The 17,179-nt window shown below is 36.3% G+C and overlaps 1 protein-coding gene across 2 annotated transcripts; it reads right to left on the reverse strand.

The window, feature by feature from the left end:
- Positions 1-2,580: 2,580 nt before the first annotated feature.
- On the reverse strand, positions 2,581-14,388 carry LOC131678961 (cytochrome b5-related protein-like). Of its 2 annotated transcripts, none has more exons than XM_058959423.1 (6): positions 14,267-14,388; positions 4,060-4,372; positions 3,610-4,001; positions 3,357-3,554; positions 3,074-3,295; positions 2,581-3,011 (listed from the first exon to the last, which is right to left on the reverse strand). In XM_058959423.1, the coding sequence occupies exons 2-6, from the start codon at positions 4,351-4,353 to the stop codon at positions 2,687-2,689; spliced, it is 1,431 nt and encodes a 476-aa protein (XP_058815406.1). In that variant the 5' UTR covers positions 4,354-4,372; positions 14,267-14,388; the 3' UTR covers positions 2,581-2,686. The 2 variants fall into 2 exon arrangements, with proteins under 2 accessions (XP_058815406.1, XP_058815405.1); XM_058959422.1 differs by having other exon boundaries at positions 14,138-14,388.
- Positions 14,389-17,179: the final 2,791 nt, after the last annotated feature.

The following is a 17,179-nucleotide window of genomic DNA, read 5'->3' on the forward strand; positions in this document are numbered from 1 at the left end:
TGAAAAGGCTACTTAAACTCATTAGCTGAAACATGTGAGGGCATCACTCATTGCGAAATGTTCTCACCTTTCCAGTGGACCTAAAATATTTGAAATACAAAGTATACTTTTTGAGTTAGAGGTATTTTAAGACAAATAAGTTTTTAACACAAAAAGTCCAATAACTTTGTAATGGTTGAGATTTGATGGTATGTGTAGAACGATTTTTTTCTCCAAATGTGACAGTCAAACACCTCTCGAGAGGTTCTTAACCATGAACCAATCAAAGTATTGCATAATACAGGGTTATTATGCAATACTTTGATTCCTTACATCTTATTATAAATATTGTGACCAGAGCTTAAAAAAGTTGACATCGCTGCATGAACTTGAAAGAAAACGAAATTCAATTCATGCCCGCTGCGATGAATGAAATTTTTGGTTCGTTTCCATCGTCATTCGTTGTCCCGACGCAGCGCTTTCAGGTACGGACATGTTCGGTTTCAGAAGCAAACTGAATTTTATTTCTATGCTGGCTCTGAGAGGGATTATCGATCAAAAGTGCACCAGATATAGATTACGCAGTTCACTTATGCTCGAAAATGTAGAAGATGCTAACTTCTGCCTTCAAACTATCGACATAATAACAAATGAATGCTTTAGTTGGTGAATGAACTTATATTTCCTCTGCACTCAAGCATTCGATTCTGCATGAAATTTCAGTCAGTTGGAAAGTGAATGAATGAGAGAGGCGTTGAATCTGACTGTCGGTTTCGGTAAATGTAAGCAGAAATAGGTAACTGATTTTGAAATTTCGTAACACTGATTGTGACTGGTAATTTTTAAGCCATGACCAGTATAACGTAAACCTTTACTTGAATTTTAGGATTCAAAAATACAGTTGCTCTCGGTGATGCCACGAGTATAATATGAATATGCCGCTATACGCATAAATGCCCCATGTGCTATGGGGTTCCCTGTACACATGGGATGATTATGCGTAGAGCGGCAGTAGATGAATTACTTGGTGATCTGTGCATTCATATATCACCCAACATCTAGCTCACGACTGAACGCAATGCTTAATCCAGCTGGTAAATACATCAATTCTGGACAAATTTTCGCTTTGAGGTGCACTTACTCATTGTTTTGTCGTTGAAGTGAACTAAAATCAAAATTTTTGAGTTTTTGAAATAGTTAATTGATTATTAAGTAAATTCCCAAATTGTTTACGGAATTGAATTCTTTGATTTACGTAGATGTGTTTTCATACTTCGATATTCGAAACCGGTTTAGTTTTACCCCTAAATGACCAGCAAAGCAATACTCTGTATGTAGCGGTCTCATTTTTAGTTGTCGGAAAATAGTAAGTTAGGATTGAAAATATAAAATGTTTAATATCTCCGCTATTCGTGGACGGATTTTGACAACATGTAGCTTATTAGAAAAGTTTCGTTAGCGTAACTTAATTGCTTTGTTCGAGAGTTATTTGCTTAACACATGTTGTGTTTCGACCCATATCTCAGAAAGTAAACAACATATCAAAAAACAAAATTTTAGTGTCTAATCTTTACGTTAGGCCTTTCATTTGAAGCTAGTCGCGTTAAGATCGGTTCATCGGTTGCTGAGATAATAACATGCCATTAGTGTACATACACACATACTTACTGATATTGGTCCAATTTGTCAAGCTGAGTCGATTGGTACATGAGACTCGGCCCTCCGGGCCTTGGAAATACTTTGCAAAATTTTAGCGAATCCTATACATTTCTTTTGTAAGATTTTTGTAAAAATCGAATTTCAATCAAGATTTAATCTTTCGGAAATATTTAAGGGGTTACATACCTTTTTATATTTCAAAATATCGAAAAAAAAATTTTACTTTATCTGAAAGTACAACTGCTTGAGAATATTTTCCCAAATTTTTATGAAGATCTGCGATATAGATTTAAAGTTACAGCGCTTCCTTCTCCAAGAGCAGTGGTAACATGAAAATTTATACTCAATTTTCGCGAAATGTCGTTTTGCCAAAAATGATTTTTCCGTGATCACGATTGCCGAAAAGCCACTCAACTAATTCTCTCTAATTTCTTTTTAATTGATCGTAAATAATTTTTCTCGTACCACGATTCCTTTTTCATGCAGAAATTTTTGTTTTGTAGATGAAAGTTTTTGGTACAATTTTTAGAGTTTTTAGCGATTTTTCAGAAAAAAAAAAAGCTCCTGAATGCAGGAAAAAATATTATTTATTCAACTAATCGTTAAGGTACGAGGAATACTCATGCACTAATGGACTTCTTTTAGTTTTGGGATTTTAGTTGATCTATTGGTCTTCAATCGTGATCACCGCAAACCTTAAATAAAAAAGGGTTTCGGGGAAAAAAGGGTTTCGGGGAAAAAGCCATAACTCCGCTAATTATCAATATATTTTTATAAACTTATGCTTGTTAATTTTACTGAAAAATGTACTACCAAAATATTTTAAGATTGATGTAATGAAATCATTGCTTTATGCCTTTACGTAAATTCAAACTTTCTTGACATTTTGCGCACAAAGAGGTATGTAACTCCTTAAACAGTTTTAGTACGAAGCGTGTCGAATAGGAATCTAGTTTTATTAATCATTCGGATGTAATATACAAAATGTTAGAAGTAAAGAATAACAATGTTATCCCACAGCCGTTTGGTACGTATCGTACTGCTAAAACTAAGCTTTACAACCATCATGAGTGGCTTGATTTTTGTCTCTTTCCTTCGAGCCCACGTAAGTCATCGGGGTGACGCGCGCCAACTGCTGATGCTGCCCGATGAACATTTGCCACCAGGAATATTCACGATATTCCAGATGGAACTCGGCGCATGTCTCCAGAAACACCGAGTTCAATTGAGGCAACAATCCGTGGTCCATCGTCGGAAATAGGTGATGCAAACAATGGTGACCGAAGGTAGTCAATACATTCAACTGCGAATCTCTAATATCGGACCGATCGATGACAGTCGCTATCTGGTAGATGCCAAAATCGATGTTCATGCTGTCGAATGATTGTAATTAATACATGAAACAGACCAATTGGGTTAATATACCCGAACTTACGGAATTGAATCGCCCGAATGAACGATATCCGGATGATGATGAGCTGCATTAAGGCTAATGAAACCGAAAGCAAAACTTCCAACCAAAACGATGAATATCCACATGGCCAGAACCGATGACAAACAGTTTGAGCTTGTTGCATACATGAAAGTAGGCAAGATCAGCGTTATAAGATCATCCCAATAGAAAGCATTGGTGCTGGTGAATAATGTTTCGACAAGTCTAGTGATAGAAATAAACATTTTAATACACGAGACACATTAATTAACAAACCTGCAGCTACCGTTTAATGAATTCGTTCAAAAACATTATTGCGAAAACAAGAGGCTCATAGATCCACGATCCAAACCGCTGAATTCGGTTTTTCTTTGTAGAGGATCGAGGTAGCCAGCACAGAAAAGGTTCAAAAAAAGAAATCTCCAAGTCCAGGATAGAATTCGGGTAAAAATGATGAGAAAGCACATGCGATATTCTCTGCTCTCTGCAATGAAAAAATCGTTCAGAATAAAGGAAATCTTTAAAATTACATTTTTCACCTGTAACTGAAAAAGGCCAAGTTGAAGATCCTCATTCTCCAATTGTTTTTTTGATGGAAAAAATTGTGCGCGCAGATCATTGTACCCGCGAGGACCCACCCACAGAGGGCCGCTACCAAATAGCTACCCAGAGTGACAGCTGCAAAGACCAGGGCGAAAAAAGCGATCAATAACGAATCCTGGATCAATTCCGAATATCGAGCTGGCCGCGTGTCAAGGTTCTTCGATATTTCTCTAACCCGTCGTTTCAATGTTTTGTAGAATCCATGCTCGTGAAACGTTAACTGCACATTCCGAGGATCTCGAGCAACACGTACTTTGTACAGTGGTAACAGTATTTCGGCGTGGTTCCTGATGTGTTGACTTTCGAATGCTTCCGTGATATCGGTTCCCTATAGGAATTCGATAGATCAGTTTTAGATGAAAACTAAATTGTCAAGCTAAATTTACCTTCGTCAGTTTAATCCAGTCGGCGCCACCTGGATGGCGATCGATGAATTCTGTCAGATCGTACAATGTGTCGTGAACCCGCCACAAACCTTCCGCCCCATCATCCTGTCGTTTCCCCGCGAGCCAACTGTAAACAGTTTTAAGGGACCGACTTCGAAACGTAGGGTATTTTGAGGCGATGGTTGTCGTTGTTGTTGTTATTGCTGTTGTAGTATTTGATTTCGATATTTCAGTACTTGGTGGATCAGTCACAGCAATATTGGTGGTAGTGGTGCAAGAAGTCCAGACAACCATGGCGGTTTTATGCGTCAATCTGACAATAAACGAGAAAAATCAAACATCTTCAATACCATTCCTCACTACAGTAAATTTTATACCATCATTTAAGACATCGTTTTTCAATATTCGTAATACTTGAGAATAGGTTTGAAACATTTGTATGACATATAGAGCGTTAATGTATCTTGGGTATGCTGCTATAGAACTTTCTTCTATATAATTTCAACACTATTGTGTAAAGGCTTCTATAATGAACAGACTTATTATAATTGTCGGAATAGTTACATTCAGGGTCAACGGATGAAGTGGGTAGTATGGGTAACACCACCCCTTTTGAAAATATCCAAGTGGGTAATTACCCACTCGAAATTTTGAACTAACTTTTTATTTGAAAACTGTCACACATGTATCTTTCACACATGAAGGGTGTACGGAATCAAATTGCACCACTTTCAAATTGCTATATCCTTAAGCTAGGGCCACAGACCCGGGCTCTAGCGCTCCCCACGTTCAGGACAAAAAATCGTAGAAAATGGATTACTTTGCAAGAGGTGAACACAATATCATTGGCTTTCAAGTGATGCCAGATTCGGCCCTCTGTAAGCGAAGTGAAATGCTTATCGAGAAACAAAATGTGACCAGAAATCATTTTTCCCAACTTCTTCACATCAGGAATATTGTACTGCTCACGTTCATGTACAGAATAACATTGTTGTAAGTTCGGTAGCCTTAAAAGTAGAGAAAGATTCTTGTGAAATACAATCGATTTAGGACGTTTAAAAGTTTGATTTCATTACCTTATTTTTACTTGACTTTCTAATACTCTTACTTAAAATTTCATTGCATATAGGACGTTCGCACTCATTGGCTATGGCTGTATGGTCCACTTATTTACCATAAGTCCGGTTAGAACCCGTGACACAAAACGGCGAACAGATAGATGAACCTTGTTAACAAGAAGATAGTTAGGTAAAGCATACCCAGGGAAGGTCACCCGATGTGAGCTTGAGCTAACATAAGTCTTTATTTTGTTAGCTGTTGTGACTGATGTTCAATACAATCGTTTGTAGTCGGCACTGGCTGAAGTATGGGGTCCTTAAAACAGCCAACCCCGTGCTTCATCAGATTTGCGCCAACCAAACTCGTCTCGTTGACCACGCCGTTGATCTCAACTTCGTTTGTAGGTACTTACACGTGATATGCCTAGTAATGTCATTTGTTTGTTTTAGATTGGTTACCAAGAAGCGTTTATTTATGGTGAATCGTTCGGTCATAGTCGAATATCGTGCGTTTTCCGGTACTTCCTTTGGCACGGAAGAACATTACAAAGGGCCCGAATAAGGACCATAGATATAATATCAAGCCGAGGAATCGATTTTATTTCAACATCCGTTTGAGCATGAAAGGAATCTTAGCTATGATAGGTCATTTTTGAACGGACATAGAGAACAGAAACATAAATGAAGGAATCGGAAATAGGATTCAAAGCGAGCTGAATACAATAAGAAGCCGGGTACACCTTCAACTGTTTTGTGTGGCTTCACAATAATATTGATTTTTTTAGAAATGCCCTAATTCACTACACGTGTGTTAAATTTATTTTTTTTCGAGAATTTTCGCTTGGTTGTCCTGATTTGGTGGATCAGTGTATCAGACACGCTGGTCTCATATGTCATTCGTTAGAGATGGTCGGGTTTCAATTTTTTCGAACCCGAATCCGACCCGAACCCGAATCTTAAAATTTGAAAACCCGAACCCGATCCGAACCCGAAAGTTTAAAATTTAAGAAGCCCGATCCGAATCCAACTTGCTACGGAGAATCAACCAAAGATCTCGAAGATTTTTAATGCTAGGCACCCGATCTGGACCCTAGGCTCATCAAGTAGAATCACTCGAATCTGAAGTTGCAACATACGCATTGAGTTATATCTGTATATGGCAAAACAAATCACTGCCGAGTAGAATCCGCATTTATATTTAGCATTATTGAACGTCGAATTTGTAATGTTCTGAGAAACTTATAAATCGTCGATATTTTAACTGGAAATTAAGTTAAATCGGCGGCTAACTCATGGAGAAACAGAAAGCTTGTTCACAGTTTCCAACAACCTTGTCCGTCGTCCTTAACCAAAATTTCTAATTTTTTTATCAGAAACCATTCCTGCAAGGCAGTTTCGTATAATTTATTACATGTATTAAATTAAGCTATGGCAATTGGCAATTCGTATTCGACAGTTTACATGACGTCACCCACGTTACTGGTTGGTAGGGTCAAACCTGTATCGAAGGGTATCAATCAAGATTTTTTGACGTGTACTTGATGTCCCATCATTAGCGTTAGGACGATCTATGATGGGGTATCTAAGTTATTTTATGCTTCAGGTTATACGGTAAGCGCGCCAGTAGAGATGCTTCGACTTCCCCAATGGAGCTCTCGGAACGACTCCAAACTTTTAAAAATCCGTTAATTGCTTCAACAGAACACACAAAATTTCTGCGATCAATTCCTTAAGTTCGTGGAAATTCATGTATTTTCATGAAGGAATCCGGATCATGCAAACAGCTCAGCCCGGGAACAATCTGACAGAAAGTGCTTGTTTCATATATGTACCAATGATTTGATAGTGGTGCTATTATACCATCACCATATGAGTGTCATGAACAACGGAACCTGGCGGAAGTGAAGCTAGGTTTAGGTCTGATGGAACAAAGACAGTCTCTAGAAAATAGATTTGGCCTAAACTATCCGCTTTAAAAAAAAATAATGCGCCCTTTTTAAATTTGAGCCTCCATAATGGCACCAAAGTACCACCAAATCCTTAATTTTCTGTTATAGTTTATTTAAATTGCAAGCAATCTTTATCATAAACCCATTTGATTATTAAACTTCCGTTAAAGCAGGTACAACCTATTTGTTTCATTTGACCAACTTAACAGTGCTCGCTCAAAGTTTGTTTGGGGTACAAATGTACCACCCAAACCCGTTTGCGTTAGTGTTTTGTCATGTGTACATAATTAAAAAAAAATTTATCTTTTTTTCAAAGCAAAATATCGATACATAGAAAGCAAGAAACTTGTGTAAAATTGTATAGGTTCCAACTCTGTCGAATAATAGTATCTGTTATTTGATATAACAAACTATACCAAAGTAACTAGAAAATGCGCTTGGATTGGTATCGTAATTTTTGCTTTTGCGGATTAAAGAGGCAAAATACATTCATGAATATGATTTGTATATAGTATGCAAAACGCATCATTCGATTTGTTATCTTCTGCAGCCCAGGCTCTGGAACATACTTATATACACGTATAATGCACCGGCTCTACCTATTCCTTCGACGCCTTCCTGTTTCATCTCCGTTACTACATATTGCTGTATTTTTAACGTTTGTATTGGCGTTTGGTTTTCAAAAAAGCATCGGAACAAATACGCTTTTTGAGCGGTTTTTGAAAAAAAATTGTTCAAAGGGAAATTTAAAAGTCTTTACAAGATCGTATAAATGGTCAAAATCGATTTGAAACTACCGGAGTTATAGCAATATGAAGAAAAAAGGGAATTTTGACGTATTTTAAAGACTTACTCTATACAAAATGAAATATTACATAATTAAATAGTCAAAACGCGAATATTTTTAAACAGGTTACTTTACGATTGATTTTAGTATAATTCATTACTACAAAAAAGACTGTCATGAAATGGTTGGATGGTTTTGTTCAAAACCCGAACCCGACCCGACCCCGATAATTTGTAATTTGAAGAACCCGAACCCGACCCGAGCCCGAAAGTTCAAAATTTCAAAAACCCGGACCCGACCCGAACCCGAGAATTTCAAATTTGAACACCCGGAACCCGACCCGAACCCGAGAAGCTTTAATTTACAGAACCCGAACCCGACCCGAAACCCGTCGGGTTCGGGTCGGGTCCGGGTTTCGGGTCCAAAAACCCGAACCCGACCATCTCTATCACTCGTCCGACAGGTTTTCGGTGGTCGGAATGATCGTTGCACCTCGCTCAGTACACTAAGAATCGGATGCGAAGTCAGTTGAAACAAAAGGTTAAGTTTCGCAACGCTATATAGTATCAATTGGTCGGTGTTAAGTCAGACCGGACTAAGTGACAAAATATTGGTTTCGAGAAAAACGAGTTCAAAGTTTGAATCGCAGCATCCTTTACATTATGATTGGAAATTGATTTTCGCCGTAATTCTTGTTTATTGTTACATATTTCAAATCTGGCAAAAGTCGAATGTAGCTGACGATATTCTTTATCCAATGCTATCATTATCTCATTTTTCTTATATTTTGCGACTTAGTCCCGTCTGACTTAACATCGTCCAGTTGAACTTCAAAATAAATAATATTATACTAAAAACTAATTAATCAATAATCAATTCACGCGCATTCCCGTTTGATCAAATTTTGATTGCAAGACTCCTAATAGTAGGGGAGACCGGGGCTAGTTGGCGGTGTTTTCATTTTTTACCGCTTTGATGTTGGTAGATCTTGCATAATAGAGCACGTTCCATGAAAGAGCAGACTGTCGGCAACATCTCTGAATTTTATGAAAATGTTTCATACGTTGTCTTTATTGCTAGAGACAAAAATATGTGACGCGGAAAAGCCGCCAACTTGCCCCAGCCCCGGGGTAAGTTGGCGGTATGTGTGGGGTAAGATGGCGGAATGCCAAAAAATAAGCAATGAAATGGAAATTCAATTACATCAGTGGTCCTTATGAAAAGTGCCGATTGTCTTTTCAATAAAAATGTATATTATTCGACACTTTTCATTATATTTCAGTCTTAATACCCCATCATTTTGACTTCGACGCGTACTCCATATTCAAAAGCAAATTTTCGAAATTCTTCAGGCGATTGGCCGAAATAATTGTCCCCTGCATTGACGAGAGACACAAGAAAAAGTTTCTCTTACTTTAGAGTGAATTCCAGAAATGAAAATATTTGATGACTATTTTTGCACTGTAAATAGTACTGCCAACTTGCCCCGTGTGCGTCACCACCAACTTATCCCGACCGCACTTTTTATAACAAAGGATTTAAAAAATTACTTTTGTGTATGGATAGGAGTAATATCTATACGGATACTGAAAGCTCTTTTCACGCACTATCGAAAAATATAATCATTCGGGGAATATATTGAAAACCACCTTAAATAACATTCGGGGAATATATTGAAAACCACCTTAAATAACACAACATGTTTAAAATTAAGAAAATTTACAAATTATGCTCAAAAACACAATATCGCCCATAGCTTCTACAAAACAAAATGTTTTACAACAAAAACACATTGGATAATGCGTTTCACGTTACTTGAGGCTCACAACGAGAGACAGCGCTTTATGTCTAACGGAAACGGAGAAAAGGGGATTCCGCCAACTTACCCCAACCGCCAGCTGGCCCCGGGCTCCCCTATATCCAACAGCCAATACCTGTACTCCGCGGATAGATATATTGTTTTACACACAACAAACAATTCAGAATTTATTCAACATAGTTTGATTGACAGAGTCGTGCTCAAGAAACCGCGGTTGTTAGCAAAGAACACAAAGAAAACGTTGAAGTGGGCCAAAAATCACATCGCATGCGTCACTAACAACTGAAAAAGAGCTATTCAATCAAACGAGTCTAAAATGTGTAATTTCATGCGTGTCCGATGGAAGCACATGAAGATGAAGATAAATTCTGAAAGGAATGTTTAACATCTACAATCAAACCTGGCAACGGTTTGTTCTTTCAACATTCAATTTACAGGTAGTGTAACCCATTCCCTACCTGTTTAGTGAGATTAAGAACTAATAGGCCTCGATTTTTCTTAACTGTGTTTTCAATCCTTGAACTATAGCAATCTTTGGACGATGAGTTCTCTTAATTAAAAAAGTGCATCACAATTTTTCAATCACACGTTCAACTTTTTAATATCATCCTTGCGAAAAAGAAGCAACTAGGCAATACTTTCATTATTTTTTCCTATTGATGAGGATCTATGCTTTATGAATTATAGAGGATATTTGAAGGAACTTGAGCATTATTTAGAATTATATACAGAAAACTGGATCATATATATATGGAAGATATTCTTAACAAAAAAAGTAGTCACCATTCCCTCGACTTTTAGATTTTCCGTTGGCAGTTTTTTCCACTACAAACCGCTATGAACGGAACCTTGCCCGAAGCGTCGACACAAAATAAATAAACAGCGGTATCTGACAATATACGTTAGAAATAATCCACTTCAGACAGCCGTACTACTGTAAATAAAGTCTCTGGACCTCAATGCTACTGAGTAAAGCCATGTCAAGTGATCCTCAAATTTTTCGCAAAATCACCGATTTTCATGAGATATGTTTTATTGTATAGGGATTATGGTAAATAGCTTTTGGTATAAATATTTCGTTAAAACTCCTTTTTTCCTTTGAGATATTAACCCTTAAACTTTATTGCATGATAAAATTGTAAATTTTATATCTCAAAACCTACTGAAGATAATTGAATGAGTTTTTGTACACTTATGGAATGATATTTACACTATCTCATAAAAATAATTTTACAATTTAATTATGTGAATAACGGTACTTTTCATCTACTTAAAAATTTCAATTGTATTTTTTCTTGTGTTCTTCACGCTAAAAAATTTCAAAAGATATGTGAAATTACGCGTCAATCTCTCACCTTCAATAATCTGTATTAATAATTTTTCATTTTTGTTTCTATCGAGAGTTATGGATGATTTTGTAACGGTGCGTACCATCAACGCACGGCCCACTTTGATGCAGCCCGCGCGAACTTACATATTGGCAACGCCGCATGTAGCAATGTCCTACTGCGTATCGCTTTGGCAGAGCATACCTTATGCCCAAAATTGCCATCTTCGATATTAGAGCAAAAAGATAAGCTTTTCTGTGCGGATGTTTAAAGGTGAACATATTCCGAGTAATTTGCATGGTTTTTAGTGTTATATTTTTCAGGAATTATTTAATTTTCTGTCATTCAAACTCTCAAACCGGCGCGCTCGGATGTTGGCAGTTGCTGTGCAAACTTGAGCAATGGGCATGTTTGAATCTGCATGTATATGACTTTTTTTTGCAAATTGACATATTTTACCACTTTTTATCGTCAGTTGGTTCTGTCTAGGTGTTAGCACAGTATATTTGCTCACAAAACATTCGTTTGTTTTTATGTTATAAATATGGTTCGACCAACCGAATACTGTATTTCGTTAAAAAAGTAATGAAGATTTTGAATTATAAATCGTTCATGATTTACTGAAATTTGATGAAGTAAATAATATCTTACTAGAACTTGGAGAACCACTAATTAACAGAATTGACAGAAGCAATAGCGATAAAGAAAACATGCCAATGCGATTGAAAACAGATTCAAAGTAATTTTTTTTGCAAGACAATTCGTTGTTTATAAGTAAGATCACTCAGTGGACATAAACAAGCGAAGTAAAATGCTGTTTTCATAAAATGTTCCATTTTCCTGCATAATGTTGTAGACTAGTAATGAATTTGGATGAAACATCGACTAATAACGTTTTCGTTTTTAACCTGGTATTCACCGGTATAGTGAAAAAAAGAGATAGACTGAAGTTTGAATGAGTATAGCCCCGACAATACTGGTGTACACTGTCAAAAACGAAAATGCCATAACAAAAGTGTCTTCGAAGATGGCAATAACATAAGCGTATTAGGGTGATGAGCCTATTTTGGCACCATTAGGGAGAGGGTCGCACTATTTTTTGAACAATTTTAAAAGAAGCCATATTATCTATAACCTTTCTCAGCATAAAGTATCAGTGTACTGTTTCTTAAACATCTATATAATGCTTATTTAGCAGAATTGCCTCAATTTTCAGCATAAATGAAAATAAATGTTCCATTCTGTGCATCTATTCCCACCTCAACGATCCAATTATCGCCTCATGGGTGTGCCAATTTCCACCTCATCGAAAAACAATCTAGTTGAAACGCAATGCCTCATATTCCATTTGCGTCGATTCTAACTAGGTATCCAGATCATGGACGCCAACGTGTGATTTGTAAAACGAATCATTCTGCTTTTTTCAGCCGATCAAAACAAACGTAAACATCACGCACATCAATGAAACTCATCAGCTGTTAGTAGAAGAGCGCCCAGAATTGCGCACGCAGAAAAAAACCATTCGAAGGTTAGCAACTGCAATGACAAGTTTCACATCACATTGCTTTCTCCCGATCCGAATTGTATGTGCAGATGAAAATAAAATATCTGCAATCAACAATTAGTTGAATAACTTGAAGTAATTGATTACTTATACCTGAAATTGCATTACATTATATTTACAAGTTCATGTTTTGGTTTGGCCGCACTGGTGATTCTTTTCTGTATGATGGATACAAAAAGTTGGTTTTGATTGTGGTAGTGTATCAGCAAAACATGCCAATAATAGGAACCCCCGTATTTAGTTTTATCCTATTATAACACTAGGCCTATTCTAGTGTTTGACGAGTGATTTTAAAGTGAAATTATCGTAAAAAGCTTCTGCAGCTAAAATAAAGGTATGTATCAGTGCAATGTTTAGTATATTTGTGCTGGAATAACGAGATATGAGGCGGTAAATGCTGGCTCGTAAGTGTTTATTTTGCTAAGCGCCGTTGCATCCAGTTTCGGTCCACTACGTGAGTGAGGCGGAATAGTAGATATTTCAATAAGGTGATTTTGTTTTAATTAAAAGTTGGATTTAGAGGATAGTTCTAAATACATATGTGCACAACAAATAAAGAATATAACTTGAGCTTATTTTTTCTCACCTGCTTTAGCCAAATCGATAGTGTCATTATCTCATATGCTTGATTCGAAACCAAGGGGTACGAAATAGGGTCACAATAGGCTCTACTGCCATAATAGGCACATCACCCTATATGAGTTATGTTTCGGTTCTTTGCGATACAGTTTAATTTCTAGTAACGTTAAATTATAATAAAAAAGTATTCATTAAACAAAATTGTTTTTGTTGTGCACCTCGGTCAAAAAAAAATCTAAAAGTATCTCAAAATATCCAGAAAACCTTAACCTTTGATAATCCGTATATAAAAGTTTGGTCTTTAGCACCAATCTAGAGATGTGGTTTTATTTACTCATGCGATGCACGTTTCCTACGCGATGCGCAGTAGGACGTTGGGACATGCGGCGTTGCCAATGTGTAAGTTACACCGGGCTGCATCAAAGTGGGCCGTGCGTTGATGGTACGCACCGTTACAAAATCATCCATAACTCTCGATAGAAACAAAAATGAAAAATTATCAATACAGATTATTGAAGGTGAGAGATTGACGCGTAATTTGACATACCGTTTGAAATTTTTTAGCGTGAAGAACGCAAGAAAAAATACAATTAAAATTTTTAAGTAGATGCAAAGTACCGTTATTCACATAACTATATTATAAAATTATTTTTATGAGATAGTGTAAATATCATTCCATAAGTGTACAAAAATTCATTTAATTATCTTCAGTAGGTTTTGAGATATAAATTTTACAATTTTATCATGCAATAAAGTTTAAGGGTTAATATCTCAAAGGAAAAAAGGAGTTTTAACGAAATATTTATACCAAAAGCTGTTTACCATAATCCCTATACAATAAAACATATCTCATGAAAATCGGTGATTTTGCGAAAAAATCGAGGATCACTTGACATGGCTTTACTCTACTTGTAAACTGCTCAAGCATTCACGACATACCAAAAATCACCATTAAAATATAATAATTGTAACACTTAATGGAGAAATATTTTACCTCAGCACACTGACTTTTTGATTCGTTTATCTAACGCGATCGATATTCAATCATAAGTTAGTCGCGTTACGCAAATTCATGTCACCTAATAAAAAAATCGGTAACCCGCCTTTTTCCGCACTCGCTCACCGGACACAGCGTTCGCAAAGCGTTCAACGAAGTATAAACACTTATTTTTTGCACAGGCAAACCCGTCCGTCACGGTATCTGGCAAGCTAGCCACGACCAAATTTCAATTTAGGACCAACCGGTCGGTGGGATCAGCGTCGACTGATCAGCGTAACCTCTTCCGCACTATTCATCACTCTGACGTCGGACGCGTCGGAGCTGGGATTAGCGCACAAAAGCGTAATGGGCAAATTCCAAGTTGTTTGGCAAAGGTTTTTTTGTAGGTTATCTCAGCTGTGTATGGATAAATGATTGGTCATTGGTTCCCGCTTCCATGTACCTGTTTCAAGTTGAACAGTCAAACAGACCGGAATTGTAATTATTAATTTACCTTTAAATCACCGTGAAAACAAACCGAATAATCTTGCGAGGTTCAGCACCGCAACGCCATGGAACGACAAAACATTCAATCAACCATCAAAATGCAACACCTGTAGCATTGACCTGTGAGTGACCGATATCATGTACCATATTTGTTGGAAGCTTCGACTATTTTTACAAATTCACGGAGGCCAAGTAACGACTCTTTCGATTCTCGTCTATCTATTGTTGAGCGACTGTGATAACCAGTTACCACCAGATCCAAAATCATATGGGCTGGTGAATCACGCTTGCAGCCTCAAAATATCACATATGTATGGTAGGTACAAGGTTTGGTGAGAGTTGAGGCGCCGCTGTTGTTACTTTTATCGCTATGGGTCAATGATCATATTTTACGGTTGCAACCGCGAAACATCAGCTGACAACACAAACTGAAAAATTACTTGGAAAATAAACGGAAACATTTATTCGAACTTGTTTTGAATTGTTGGAGACGGCATTTAATAATTCTGAAAAGTGAGACTCCCTACCCCAACAGTAGAGCAGTTCTAACCATTCTAGTGTTTAGCTAGGAAAGGTAATAAGATATAACTGTCAGTTATGATGTACAAAAGACAAACGAACTTTCTTTATTGAACTGCACAGTACGAAGCTGTCTAAAGATGTATCAGCTAGTGTCACACCTAAAAACTTTCGCAGTTTAATAAAATATTGATGTTAGTATAGATACCTTGCACCCACATTTTTATGTCTGGTCTCTATGTTTGCTTACGAACAACAGTTGATGGTCTCTGTGTGCCGGAACTATTTACTGTGCTATCCAAACGTTCGTGGCGAATTGGAATTGTCAAAATAAAGCCGGTGCCCGTACTACTAACGGGTATGGGGTTAGGACGCAGAGAAAACTGCGATTCATCCAACTATGATTCACCGACTTGTAACCATTATTTCTGGCATTTTTTTTACTTCTTCAACACATTCATTTGACACGGTGCCTTTGATGGCTATTTTGCGCGTGGGTCTCTATTGTACTTTGCATTTGCATATTTTCACAACTAAGAAATTATAATCATTATGATCTTATTAACTTTCTTCGTAGTCCCGTTGAAATTCTTCTTATCTTGTCTGGAAAACCCTATAAAATCTCCTCAGTAGCCTTCTAGAAGTAATTAGTAACAATTAACTCTTCAAAAAATAGTTATAGACTTTATTTCATTAGCAAAGTGATCGTTATTTGTATAATTGTTAGTACAAAAAAAACATCAAATGCTCATTAATCCCTATCCTGACGTACTAAAGACAAGCGAAAACGCCACTTTCCATCATTTTCCGAAAAACAATTTGTCACCTAATCACACTTGAATGGTTTTAATTTTTGGAACAGTATTTTTTTTTCTTTTAATTTATTTGACTCAGCTCAATGCGTTAGCACAATTGCGTCGTGGATCTTTTGTGTTTTTACAAGATGTAAAAATGAAAACTAAGTTACTGGGTCTTGTTGACGCAGCTTGCTGCTGTGTGTTGCGATCCTTTTACTTGGCGGTGACGCATTAGTTGCGTTATCCTTTGCAACTTGGGGGTCAGTCCGCCTGCCTTCTCTCGTGAGGAATTCCACGAAGGTCCGTCCGAAAATCTCTGAAATCGTGACCGACCATCTTAGATTCCGATAAAACTTTACAGGTTCAACCGGCATGGAAGACTAAACATTGTCCATAGTCTATAAGATTATCTTGACTCAAGCGTAATTTTTTAAAAGGGCGTAAACGTTTCTATAATTTATAATTTCACTTTTTTTGTTCGATTACACTATTTTATACAGTAAAACTATTTGAGAACGAGTTACAGGTAATGAATACTTCTGCACGAAAAAATATGCACTGAAAAAAATGTTGTCGTTTTTCACAAAAACAAAAATTTATGATAAAAATTTAAATTACGAAAAAAACATTTTTTCTAATTTTTTATATTTTGCCAACAAAAATCTAAAGAAAAAAGAAACATTTTGAGTGTAATTTCATGATGGAGTAATTATCAGCAAAAAAGTTTTTCTAACAATAACTTTATACATATTTTTAAATTTCATACTAATTGACATACAAAACTGTAATTTTATTACAGAATATAAGTCTAAGAATCATTTTAAATCAAAATGCATTTAACAAATATCTTAAAAAATGCGACAGTTTTCGAGATATTTGAAATTTTGCTTCAACAAAAACAATTAATTCATGTTATTATGTCCTTTGAAAAAGTTATTCGCGTTACTCCATCATAAATTGTCAAAAGTCTAATGTTTATCGTTTTAAAGACATAAAAGAAGCTTTTTCAGTGTATTTGGATCATGAAGAAGATTTCAATAAAAAGTTTTCCTAACAACAACTTCTGACAATTTTTTATAATTCATACTATTTGCAGTCAAAAGTACAATTTTATTTTTGAATATGATTCTAAACGCCATTTTAAATCAAAATACTTATAACAAAAATTTTCTGAAATGTAAAAATTCTCGAGATATTTTAAATTTTGTTTTATTACCAACAATTAGTTTTTTGT

Source organism: Topomyia yanbarensis, chromosome 2, assembly GCF_030247195.1.
Source record: "Topomyia yanbarensis strain Yona2022 chromosome 2, ASM3024719v1, whole genome shotgun sequence".
In the NCBI taxonomy this organism is placed as follows: Eukaryota; Metazoa; Arthropoda; class Insecta; order Diptera; family Culicidae; genus Topomyia; species Topomyia yanbarensis.